The 12,511-nt window shown below is 43.4% G+C and overlaps 1 protein-coding gene across 6 annotated transcripts in view; it reads left to right on the forward strand.

The window, feature by feature from the left end:
* SLC10A7 (solute carrier family 10 member 7) overlaps positions 1–11,517 on the forward strand; it is a 126,651-nt gene extending 115,134 nt beyond the window's left edge. For 5 of the 6 annotated variants that reach the window (XM_064149453.1, XM_064149455.1, XM_064149461.1 and 2 more), the window contains 2 exons: positions 4,507–4,652; positions 7,856–11,517. In XM_064149453.1, coding sequence (XP_064005523.1) covers positions 4,507–4,652; positions 7,856–7,900 — 191 coding nt within the window. In that variant the 3' untranslated portion in view covers positions 7,901–11,517. Of the gene's footprint in view, positions 1–4,506; positions 4,653–5,719; positions 6,798–7,855 lie in introns of those variants that run through there. The other variant, XM_064149454.1, reaches the window with a different exon arrangement.
* The last annotated feature ends 994 nt before the right edge of the window (positions 11,518–12,511 follow it).

Below are 12,511 nucleotides of genomic sequence, written 5' to 3' on the forward strand. Positions count from 1 at the left end.
CTTAAACCAGTTAATCTGGCCAAAGATCTGTTGTGGTCTCAGTGTGTCTTAACTGTCTGAACAAGGGTGAGAGACAAGTTCTGTTCCTCCCTGGCCTTCATGGAGTACAGGCAGAGCTTCTAAACTTCTGTCTCATCAAAACTAACTACAGAAATGTGATTTGCTTGGGAAGAATCAGGGAAGCCCTTAAGTTTTCCAACAAGAGAGTAGGAGCATCTTGCCATTCTGGTAGCTATCTGCATGAACAACCTGTCTTTGCAGGGATGAGCTCAGAGCTCCCTTGCTCTGGCAGCTTAGGAGGGTTTTAATGTGATATACGCCCCTCATGGCCCTCTTTACAGGCCCTTTCTCAGTGGAAGAAAAAAGAAATAGCTCTTTGACCTGGCAATGTTCCCTTCACATGCAGCCCTGAGAGGATCCTGCAGAAGGAGGGTAGCATGAGGAGTGTCACAGAGGATGCCATCACACACTTGATTCGTTTGGTCTGTTGCTCTTGAAGATCATGGCAGTTGAAGAGTTCTGAACTATGTAGATGAGCAGAAGGGTGAATCTGAAAATCCAGAGGCTAAGGCTTTTCTTCAGAGCATCTCCAGAGCCTCTCTGTGAGGGTCATTTGGCATTCCGATGCCTGAATGCCCGGTGGTGCCATAGCCCTACCAATGACCTCTTTGTTCGTCCCCAAACCTCCTTCCCTAAGAAGAAATGCTGCAGCATTTCACATCTTTCAGTAATGTAAGCAATAAAGGGTTAGGATAAATTGTTTGTTATGAAGACATTGAAGGGGAAAAACCTATACAGCGAAGTATGTAAGTAGAGCATCTGGCAATAATTCTGCTTTGGGTGTGGGAGATAATAGCCTGGGTGTCAGTGGTGATAAAAATGTTCCGTTAGGTTCTCTGAACCCACTGCAATGTGATAGAAAACAGCAAATGATGAAACGGTGCTTTAAGGGAAGCTTACACATTCAGCAAGCATAAAATAAACATACTGAAAGAGGAAAGGGAAAAAAAACAATCCCTGATTTCCAGTACTTATTGTTTTCTCACTTCCATCATGGGTATAGGATAAAAGAAAACTCTTACTTGCTTGTTAGAAGAAGAAAGCTCCTAGTTGAAGTTCTTACTTGGCAGATGTCAGTTGAAAGCTCTGCTATGGAGTATGCTGCAATGTCAAACTCTGTTGGGTAATTTTAGACAAATGTGTCATGTGTGACATGGAAATATGGCATGCTGTACATTAGTGATTTCCCAAGTGTTTGGATCAGGTAGTAATGTGCTGAGAAAGTGCTCTTTATCTCTCCACACTGTGTACTTGTATAGCAGTGGGGAAAGGCTTTGGGTAGAAATTACTTTAGTCAGAAAAAGAATCCATTTACAATATGTGCCTTCTAACATCTCTCAGACAATGCATTGTATTAAAGAGGCATTTTTTGATTAATGTTTTATAAACATTTTTCAGCATGACAGCTTAAAGTCCCTGTAAAATTGTAAATGCGTGCACAGTGCTCACTTCCATAAAGTCAAATGCCATCTCATAAAGTCTGGTTGGATCCTGTCAGTGACAGTGACACAGAATCAGTACCTTGGAGCATTAAAATTAATTTGCTTCATTTATATTACTGCAGTGATAGCTAGATGAAAAGAGTCCTATATTTAAATTCTCTTAAAAATACCTCCAGCTCTTTTAGGAGTTCTTTATTATTATTATTTTACAGTTAACTAAATGTAGTGAAGTGCAGCATAATATTTTCATGGGCCTTTTAAGAAATGTGAAGGTAGCAGAGGGGAAAGGGGAGGGTGTGGGAGGTTAGGCTGGGGGAAGGATAAACACCTTTCAGCAGGCTACTAGAGAAACACTGGCCTTGGACCAGGGTTAGTGAACCACAGCCTTGGAGCCAAACTGGAATACCCTGGAGCAACAGAGACCAAAGAGGGCTCTCCTATTCCAGCCTGTGAAAGCAGTCCTCACAGTCTCCCTTGCCATTGTAGAAGGTCACAGATAAACAGCTTTTCTCCTGCTAGCTTTTCCCCAGGTTTGCAGAGTTATCTGAAATGAGCTGACTTGGGATGCAGAGAGGGAAATTAAATGTACTCCGTGTCACACACCTCATTTCCCTCGATTGCCCTGCACTTGGTGGGGCTCAGTGCTTTCAGTGGAAGTACCCAAAATTTACACTGCTGCAAGTGAGCAGAATCAATGGTCTTGGGAAGCAAAGCCAAGCAGACTAGAGGAAGTGGAGAGGAGGAGGGAAAAGGAGGAAGGGAGAAAATAGAACAAGGAAAGAGGCCTCTTAATACCCAAGTCAAAGAGCAAGGAGGAAGATTGGAACATCGAGGAGCACTAGGAGAAATATAGCCAAACAAAGGAGTAGAGGGAAATTTGGGGTTAAAAGCTGGGAATACCAAGGATGTTGTTTGTGAGGGATATCTGTGGGACATCTCAGTGCTTCCTCCCTTCTGCTACAGCTCTGTAGTCCTGGTCAGCTGAGGTGCTGTTTCCTCACCCAGCTGGGTACCATGCTTCCTCTCTTTGGAGGAGGAAGAGACATAAGCTGACTTGCACCCGTTGCCGTGTTGGGCCAGCTCAGATCCAGGACACACATTCACACAGTAAGGCTGTTTATGTACAATATCATTATACAGCCTTTTAATTTTTCAAAGAGAGAGAGAAGTAACTCTTAAAATAATTTAGATTTCCTAACTGGGAATCTGCATGAGTTGTGTGCTTTTGGCAAACATCAGCAGTCCTACTGATGCTTGCAGTTACTTTGCATTGCTACCAAAACCAGCTCAGACAACACTTTAAAAAACAAATAAAACCCTTGGTGGTTTGTTCAGCTTTGTGCTAATATTGCTGCCAGAAGCATTTGTGCCTGGAGTCTGTAGATCTCTGTCATGAAATATTTTCTGAGGTTTGCAGACTGGCAAAGTTGGGATTAAAAAAGGAAATCAGAAAATGCATGGAAAGGCAACAAGGCTTTTTCTTTCCATTAAGTTAATGTGCACCTGCACAAAATTATTGTGGTTTCCTCTTTTCACCAGTTTTTCCTGGTAAATAGCAGCAACTTTAATTGCACATTAGTGGCTTACAGGAACCTGTTGTTGTGACACATGCTTAAACAAGCTGTGAATTAAGAACCTCTTTTCACCCAGTGATCTAATTATATTGTCACACTAATTATAGTATTTTCTATTTATGTTTGACAACTTCCATTTCCTTTTCTTAGTTTACTGAAATGGCTTTCCTCTAGAGAATTTACCTTTTAGGCAGGAACTTCTCATCTTTTCTTTCAGAGAACATACTCATTTAAAGCATGTCTCAGTTACTTTGGATCTGTTCCATTCCCATCCCTGCTGTTGATGAACTCTGTGAAAGCTGTGTGCAGTCTGCTTCACTGCAAGGCTGATGCTGGCAGGAGATTCCTAGGATGGCATTTAAGATGGGGGAGAAAAGAAAGTTTGTTCTCAGGGGCCTCCTGAGAAAATGCAGCTGCTCTTATTGGCAACTACAAACTTCTGGTCTAGCAAGACAGAGGTGGTTGCAAGTTCTGCCTACACCTATGCTTTGTGGAGCATGGTAGCAAAGTTCCAAGGCTGAAACAGATCATTTTGAACAACATGTTCAAAGGAAGGACATTCAGCTTCCTTACTGCAAAGCTAAATCAAATTGTGCTTTCCATATCCCATCATCAAGGGGGAAGATTATGCACAGACATGTCTAATAGATGTAGCAGTGCTGAGTGCAGATTCAAGCTCTTAGTCAAAATTATTCTTCTCCAGCTCTTAGCACTCATTTCTTCCAGCACCTAGCAACTTCTCTACTCCAGTTGCTCCCGAACTCTTCATAGGCAGGATCGCTTCAGATTGCTTACTTAAGTTCACTAAACCTTTTCTCTCTCATGCTGTATCTCTTCTGAAACACACAGAAGCAGAGCACTTCATTCTCTAACACAAGCACTCACCTGCAGAGTATTTGACTCTGCCTTGGCTGCATGGATCAGTGAAAGCAGGAAGGTTATCAACTGGCAAGTTGTATGGCAGCAAAACACAATCCTCCTCCACTGGTGAACGGACTGAAAGGTTACAAGCAGGGGCTGAGCAGGTTGGGTGGAGGACAGTCACCCAAAACAGAGCACAGTGAGAGGGAGTAGTAAATAAGGAGTACAGAGGTCTGCTCAGCAGCTGAACAGCCGTGCTGTAGCAGAAGGTATTTCATATCAAGTCTTATTGAATTAGAAAATTAGATTAGAAAAGATCTTTTATGGCATTCCCCTGCTCTTTCCTTTCTGCCCCAGACCTTTCTCTGCAGTGTATTTCTCTGTTCTTGTTCCTGCTGGTTGAGTTGGGTTGGGTTTTTCAGCTAAAATTTATGGGTCTTCATTTGTTTCCTTTGGGTTTGTTTTGGGTTTTGGTTTTGGTGAAACATCAATGCAGCATACAGTGCTTTACTTCTATCTGATGCTCAGAGCCTGAGGTGAGAGTCTGCCTCCTGTTCTTCTGCCTGCAGGAATTCCGATGCTGAAGATCGTCTTTGCGGGTTACGAACACCTGTCCTTAATCTCCGTCCCCTTACTGATTTATCACCCAGCTCAGATTCTTCTTGGCAGTCTGTTAGTACCAACAATAAAATCTTGGATGGTTTCTAGGCAACAGGTAAGAGTTACTGGTTTCCATTTATGAACTGTGCTTTGAGGAGAAAAAAATACCTAAATACATCCTAAACTCCTCAGGTTCCTCCTTGGAGATCCCATGGTAGGGATTTTTCTGTGTCGTTGCTCCCTTCGTGCCAGTGGTAGTCAAAGTAGTATCAAATTTAAAATGCTCAACTTTATCCCTCCTGGCTCTGAAAAGGTTTGGATCTTGAAGTTAGAGAGCTACAGTTAGTTCAAATGAGGAATGAATTGAAAGCAAGAATTCAAGTGATGCCCAGTAAGAATCTTTAGACAGTAATCACAGCTTTGGGTCTCGTTTGTGGAGCTGTGACAAAGGTCTGCCCACTGGCATGGGGACTGGAGAAACAGGATAAAAGGAGGGCACCTTCTGAGTGCAACTGCAGCAGGATTAAAACTTTCATTTTGTTACTTGGGTGACCCTTTCCCAATAGCAGAATGTCTGCAGGGGGCTGCTGCACCACATTTCATGCCAGCTACAGACTATAACCTAAAGGGTTTTGCATCGATGTAACCGATTCGAGAGGTGCTTGTCGCAGTCCACATTGAAGCTACTGACAACCGACAGCCGTTCTATGATCTGCGTGAAATAGCTGCAGTGGTCTTAGGTCTCAGAACAGCAGCAGCCACCTCAGAGAAAGCTAGGCCATGCAGCTGATTTTGGTGCTGTCTTGAATGTTTGGAGATAACAAGGATGAAGAAATTGCAGCAGCTGAGGCAGAATTGGATAACCGTTTTAAGTGACCTACTGTGAGAAGTTCAGCACCACCAGTGCTCTGCATTCTTTACTTGTCAGTAGAGAACCTCCTTCTGCAATTTTAGGCAACCCCCCAGCATGCTACTATTTTATGAGTTTCACTCTCCACTAAAGTCGCCTTGCTCACTTGAATGGCTTCCCAAAATCAGTGATTTTTGCATGGCTTCACTTTTGGTTAGGTGAATTGTAAAAAAGCAAGGAAAGTCTGAATTTTCAGGAACTGAGCCTAGAAACTGTACTTTGTTGAGTAGCCAAAGGTGGAAAGCTGAGAATCACATGTGGTTTTCCATCAGGCTGAAAGGCACGAGGGTTTTTAAATCAGAAATCATCAGGAGATCTTGTGATGAAAACTCCATGCTGTTCCTGCAGAAAGACAACTGAAAGCTGACACTGTCACAGCCGCTGACAGAACGATCACTGCGATGCTGCCTTCTCTTCAGCACCTCACTGTTCTCTGCTGCCACGACCAGGAGTGGGGCTGGAGCTCATCCAGTTCTCCCCAATCTATGGGGGGCATTAATGGCCTTTGGAGGCTGCTGTCAGTTGGTGCAAGTCAAGGCAGCCTGTAAACAGGGCATCAGAAAACCAGTACTGGAGAGATTTACAGTTCACCAGCGCTAGTTTCTTATTCATTAAGCATCAAATAAACCTCCCGTGCTAATCAGGCTGTAATGTGACTGGAACCACTTTGGGGGATTGTTCAGTTGGTCTTCTGTATTATTCACAAATGTTATTTTAATTACTCTTTGGGAGAAAAAAAAATCAATGAGCTTGGGTCTGGTACCCTTGTAATAAGTGTAACAGAAGTGCATGTTGTGAGTGGATAACGGTCTCCCCCTTTGAAAACAAACATGTCATCATCACCCTTGATGTTCATTTTCTATAAACACCTTGGCTTCGTTTTGGCATCTCTCTTGCAGGGGGAGACGGTTATCCAGTCACAGTGCTCAGCTACGCTGACATCCTTACTTAATTATGATAGCACATGTGATCTGGTGGTATGAAATTGCATTTAAATATTTAGAGCTTCATCTGCACTGAGGTATTTCTAGTTTGTAAATATGGCAGCAGCACCTGCCAGACTACAAAGTTAAAAACAATTGTTTCCCCAAACAAAAGGTGGGATGAAGTCTCTTGCTGAATAATGCCCAAAAAGACTGATCTCCAGCAGCTGGATTGAACAGTAGCTAAATGCTGGTGCTGCTGAAAGCTGCTGTTTCGGAGGGGAATAGAACCTATTTATTTTTAAAGGTTTGGTTTTTTTTTTAGTGGTTTGTTTTTCTTTAAGAGTTTACATTTGTGCTGGAGCGTTTTTCAAGCAGTGCTTACGAGCTTTAAATGTACAATATTAAAGGTTAATAACTACAATAAGGAAGAGCCATCAGACATCTCTCAGACTGCACATCGCTTGTTTAGCCAGCCTGCTGGAAATGATAACGTCTCTCACTCTACAGGCACTTCACCCAAAAGGCTAAGGAAAAGAGAGGTTCCAGATTTCAGGCATCTGCAGATTTCATTCATTTCCCTCTCGGAACAGCTTGTCCTGCAGAGGAAAGCAGTGAGCTTTCGTGCTGCAGAGGGTACAGCAGACATCTTTCAGAGTGACTACAGGTCAGCTGAAAACCTGACAACTTTTAAGCCACTCATATTTGCCTCCAAAGTTGGAGTTGCTGCTCCCTGCCAAACTAGAAGCATGCACACCTGGCACTTCAGCGAGCTGAACTTCTGTCAAATGCTAAATGAACAGCTCAGCTGCCCTGTGGGGACTACAGAGCTGGGCCCTGCCGTCAAGCAAAGGCACGTGGTTTTTCTCCTCCTTAGGGAGCAGGCTGGAGCTGCAGTGTCATTAGGTGGCACAAGATCACTCTGGGCTGATGTGCTTTGGCTTCTTCTTAGCTTTTCTCAGAAAGGAAGGCAGACATAATCATCAGCGTGCGATGTCCACCACTGCAGTGGTGACTGTACTCTGAGCAGGCTGTGAGCCATATGGAAGGAGGCCAGGGAACACACAAGTGTTGGCAGAAAATGTCTTCGCAGCCTCTCCCTAAGTGGGTCAGGAGCTCTTGTGTCTGTGCTACAAGTGCTTTGAGTGGGATCCAAATAGCTGTTTTCTAAAAGAGATCCGAGCCCCACCTCTGCTTCCCTCACCGGCACTGCAGCCCTCTTCCCTCTGGCTGCTCTGTTGAGGCTTATCTGTAGATGAGGAGGTTGTGAAGGGCTATCAGAGACAGAACCTTCAGCACCAAGCCCCGTGTGGCCTGTCAGCAGCATGCTGACTCCTGGCACAGCCTCCCCAGAGCGCACGCAGCGTTGCATTGGACTGGATGATCTTGAAGGTCTTTTCCAGCCTGGTTCATTCTGTGGGTCTGTGTTGCTGTCGGGTGTGTTCAGGAACATAAAGTCGTGACTGTTCTGTTTGCTGTCCACAGGCACAGAAGTTAACCAGGCAGCCCAAAGCACCGGTGAAGGTATAACTCTGGAGATGGCCTGTGTCACAGTGAATGTAGATATGTACTATACTGTACACACAGACAATTGAGACAGCTGGGTACTTGTGAATGTTGCTTCAGTGCATATTTTATTTTTTTATATATATATATATTAAAAAGATACCAGTTAAGTGCCTTACAGATGCATTTTTGGCAAAACTGTTGTTTCCAGAAGCCACTTTGTTGGTTACTGCAAGAGGCTGTACAGTATTTTGGAGTTCTGTAGTTTTTATTTTTGTACCTGAGCGAGTGGTCACGACTAAGAGCTGTCAGTTCTTCCACTGCCCCTCCTTGAAGCCAGGGTGCACCTCTGTTTTCAACCAGCCCAAGTGGCCAGAAGCCTGTCCCACTGCTGGCTGACCCTGGGCAAGAGCTTTCTGAAGGGTTTTTTTGAGATTGACTTGAATTTCTGTGTGACTCTGTTACACTCCCCAGTCATACGACTGTGACATGCCTTTTTCTTCTGAGTTTGTGTATACTCAGCATGGGGCCATCCATTGGATAGAAGCTGAAAAGCATGAATTATTTGCATTTGTTGACACAGTTGTCTAGACATTCCTTCAAAGGTAATGGTTTCTCAAAAAATTCTTTCAATTCCATTGTATGATATTGTGCCATTGTATATCTTAAATGCCTCATAAGCTTCTTCAAAGAACTGGTCTGGTGCTTGGGTTGTGAGTGAAGTATTTGTGTTTGCAGCTAGGAGATCTTTTATCATTTACCCCTGGATTTTTGGTTTTCTTTTTTTTCCTCTTTCTTTTCCTTCCCCCAGTGCAATGCAGGGAGATCTGCAGTGACAGAATTTAGGATGCTAATATTGAAACAGAGCCTTTACTGTAGTTTTCTGCACTGGTAATGAATAATAGCTTGCAAGGACCAGAAAGTTGACAATTTTTTTTTTTTCCCCCAATTAAAAGAATCCTTATAGCAACAGGAACATTCCCTCAGCTAATCTGACAATCAGTCACAACTTTTTAATGCATAAAATGTTACCTTTTAAACAAGCTTACATTAAGAGAATACAGCATGCTGTTTCTGAGAGCAGCATTGAAGTGCAAGGGGCGCAGACGTGTACTTAAACAGGTAAGATTTCAGAAGCCTAGCCAAGTCCTGGCACTGAGGTGTGCCCGTGTGTGAGTGTGGTGCTGGCACTTGTGCCTTCAAGGGCTGCAAGGAATGAAGAAAATAGGTCAAAGGGGGATCAATATAAATGCAGAAGTTTCATGTGTGTAGTGCTTGACATTGCAGTTAATGCTGCAACAGAGTGCCAACATCTGGGAGCGACTCTTTAGCAGATGTCACAGCTCTGAGAAGGCTGTAGCCATTTACAGGAGCTAAAGGTCTTCTGCATGGCAATAGGCACATGAAACTCATATCCTTTTGCCTCAGTGAGAAACGGTGTGCTTGGGTTTCCTGGCCTGCTATTCCCAGTGCACTATTCCTGAGAGCACCAGAAAGATAATCTGGTAGCACTCATTGGTGCTTTACCTGGTGGTCAGTCAGAGCAAGGTGGCGCTGTCACCGTCTGGGAGCTGACAGTGTTGTCACCTTGTTCTGAACTGTCATCACCAGTAAAATAAGCATGTCACAAAGGTATGTGAGGTGGCAGCAAGTTGAATTCTTTTATTCCCTAAAGGGGCATCAAGCTCTGCACACTGAGCGGGTGGGAGCACTGAGGGATACTGCCCACCACCTGTGCCCCCCTGGGCTGTGCTCACTTCTCACTAGCCAGCGATGCAAAGGGAATCAAAACTGAGCTCAGCCTTTTGATCAGTGCATCCCTAGATGGCACAGTCAGACCCACCAACAGGCCAGACTGTGAGATAACTGGACAGGATAGTGTTGTATTCTTGGGCCAAATCAAGATTCCCTTTAAGCATGCTAGCCAGAACTGGCTTCATCTGAGGGAGAAAAAAAAATCCTTTGAGCTTAAAAACCCTGCTCACAGCAGAGTCCAGGCTCAGGACAATTTGGTTTTGTTCTCTTTTCATAAACCTGAACATCCAGAGTATATAAAGACTTCACCCCTGAAAATGGAGCACTCTTTCTGTTGGCTTTGAATGGCAAAGCACCAAGCCCAGGAAGAGTGCTCGTGGCTTCTGCATATCGAGAAAGAGTTCAAGCAACAGTAACTTATAGTGGTTGTGTCAATGCTAAACAGTCAGAACACTGCAAGTACCCTTACTGAGCTACCTCTATGTACTGAATCTCCTGCTCTCAGTACATCCAGCAGACTTGCTTAGATTCCACTGAACGCATCCTTTTTGCTCTGTTTTAAATGGTTTCTATGTTTATGACTATTTCAAACTGATTTAAGAGGGAGTTTTGTTAGAGCCGTTACAAAGTCCTTGTTGATTGCTTGGGTCAGCCAAAATACTGTGTATGAGCGTTGGAGGTGTTGGTCTAAAGGGACTATAAATCAAACCTGAAATACATCTTTTAAATCCGTGCTCAGTGAAACTTAACTCTGCATATCAATTCTGTTATGTTTAAAGACTGTGAAGATGTTTGGTTTATGACTTGTTGTTATGCCTCTATGTCTTTAATAAACAGAATGCTTTGAAATTTCATTTTGTTAATAGAAAATCCAAACTGCTTATTCTCGATGTCAGCTTTTTACCTCTGTTGCCTATGTTTTGTTCTTTTGTGGCCAAGCCTTGAGGCTGTTTGCCTGTTCCTTAAACAAAAAGCAATCTGTGAGCTGTACAGAAATATGAACTAAACTTGGGGAAAGAAAGTTTTTGGAGTACTGCAAAATGTTATCAGCTGAAAAGTTATTCACTGAACTCCAACAATATTTCAAGTAGAGAGTTAGAACAGTTCTGAATCTTTTCATCTCTTTGGGTTAAATTCAGCTGAGAGATCTGGTATTAAGCATAACCAGGCAAAACTGATGGCAGAGGAAGACTTTGCCTGTGTTAAAATATCAGGATTTTTCTTGATCACCAACAGTTCTTCTGCGTTTCTATAATCCCATCCAGTGAGTATGGAGAAAAAGAAAAGCCCAAACAATAAAAGAGCACTTCAAAGGTCGTAAGGAATCTTAGCACTTTGTGTTGAGTTACTCCAACATTTTCTTTCCTTTTTTCTGTGCTGAACTGAGAAGCTTTTGATGACCCCAGGAATAGGTCAAAGCTAAGTATTTTTTTCCTGTAGTTAAAGTGGTGGTGGTGTTTTTTCTCTAGGCGCTTTAGTCAGTGCGAACAGGTTACATGACAGAAAAGGCAATCTCAGCAGAAGCTCACAGTTGTGCTTGTTCACAGAGCACAAGGAAAGTAATCCAGTAGCTTGGGTTTACAGGAGTCCCCCACGTTATTCTGGCAGCCAGGGAAAGAGGAGCTGTTAGTTCTGTTTGTGTGTGGTTTTCTGCGGCAATATCTTGACAGCAGGAGGTTAGAAGGCAAGATGAAATATTGTCTGTCTGCGAGCACATTTGTTTGTGTGCAAGTGCCTACGTGCATAAGAGATGAGCAGTCATAGATGTAGAAATCACTAGAAAGGACCAAGTCCCTGGTATACATTTTTCTTGCAAGGCTGCATATGGAGAAAGAGCTACTTTTTGATGTTGTTCTGACATTAAAAATGGAATTTCAGACACTGAATTGTGTTTTGTGTTGAATCATAATCTCATATAGAACCTTTACAGCAGATGATCGCAGCATTGTGTTTGTAAACTGTCGACTATTTTGCACTTAAATAGATGTTGATGCTTTGGGGAATTACGGCGCAGTAAAGGGCTAAATCTTTGTTTCTCCATTTTGGTATAATCCAAATGCATTTATATTACTGTTATTATAAAGTGCCAGGAACACATCCAGGTTCAGTAGAGAAGAGGCTAAATTCTGCCCCTGGTTACACTTGCACATCTCCCGTGCAAGGGCTGTTAAGCCGCTGAGCATCTCCCTGGGGAAGCCGTTTGAAAAGCCCTGCCATTGTTCTAACAAAGCTCCCCGATAATGTAGCACATGAGGGGAGTAAATGAAGAGTATTCTACTTCGGATTTGATGGCCTGTCCTTCGCAGCATCTGACAAACCCAGCCTCCTTTGTCCCTTAGCCCTAGTCTCCGCGGCTAAAACGACAGGGAGCTATCAGAACAATGTCAGGAGAGGGAGTTGTCACCTCTCCCGTTGGCTTGCTTAAATCATGATGTCTCTTGTGATCATTAGACTGTGATTTCTCTGAGGAGGTATTTTGAATTAAATTCGTCTCAGTTTACATGTATGGCTCCTTTAGAATTCTCATTCAATGGAAAACATCTTGCAGGTGCTGAGCAATCTTCTGGAGCAGCATGGACAAGGATTGTGCATTAGCTTCAGATCTGCAGGACAACAGGGAGCAAAGCCAGGAAATGCAGGTGTGAAGCATCACTACAGGCAGGTCTGTTTCGTGCTAGCATCTACAGCTATAGCAGAGGTCATGAAAGCAGCCTCTAAATGGTTCTCTTGCCAGAAAGGTGGAGAATGAGATCTTCAGTGAGAAGTGAAATTAAATTTGTTAGTGATTAAAGGACAAGAGAGATGTGTTGGAAGCAATTGGTGCCAATGAGGCCTCTCAGCTGCTCCCCTAAGCAAATTGCAGTCTCGGTGGAATATCGG

The sequence above is a fragment of the Pogoniulus pusillus genome, chromosome 10 (assembly GCF_015220805.1).
Source record: "Pogoniulus pusillus isolate bPogPus1 chromosome 10, bPogPus1.pri, whole genome shotgun sequence".
Classification (NCBI taxonomy): domain Eukaryota; kingdom Metazoa; phylum Chordata; class Aves; order Piciformes; family Lybiidae; genus Pogoniulus; species Pogoniulus pusillus.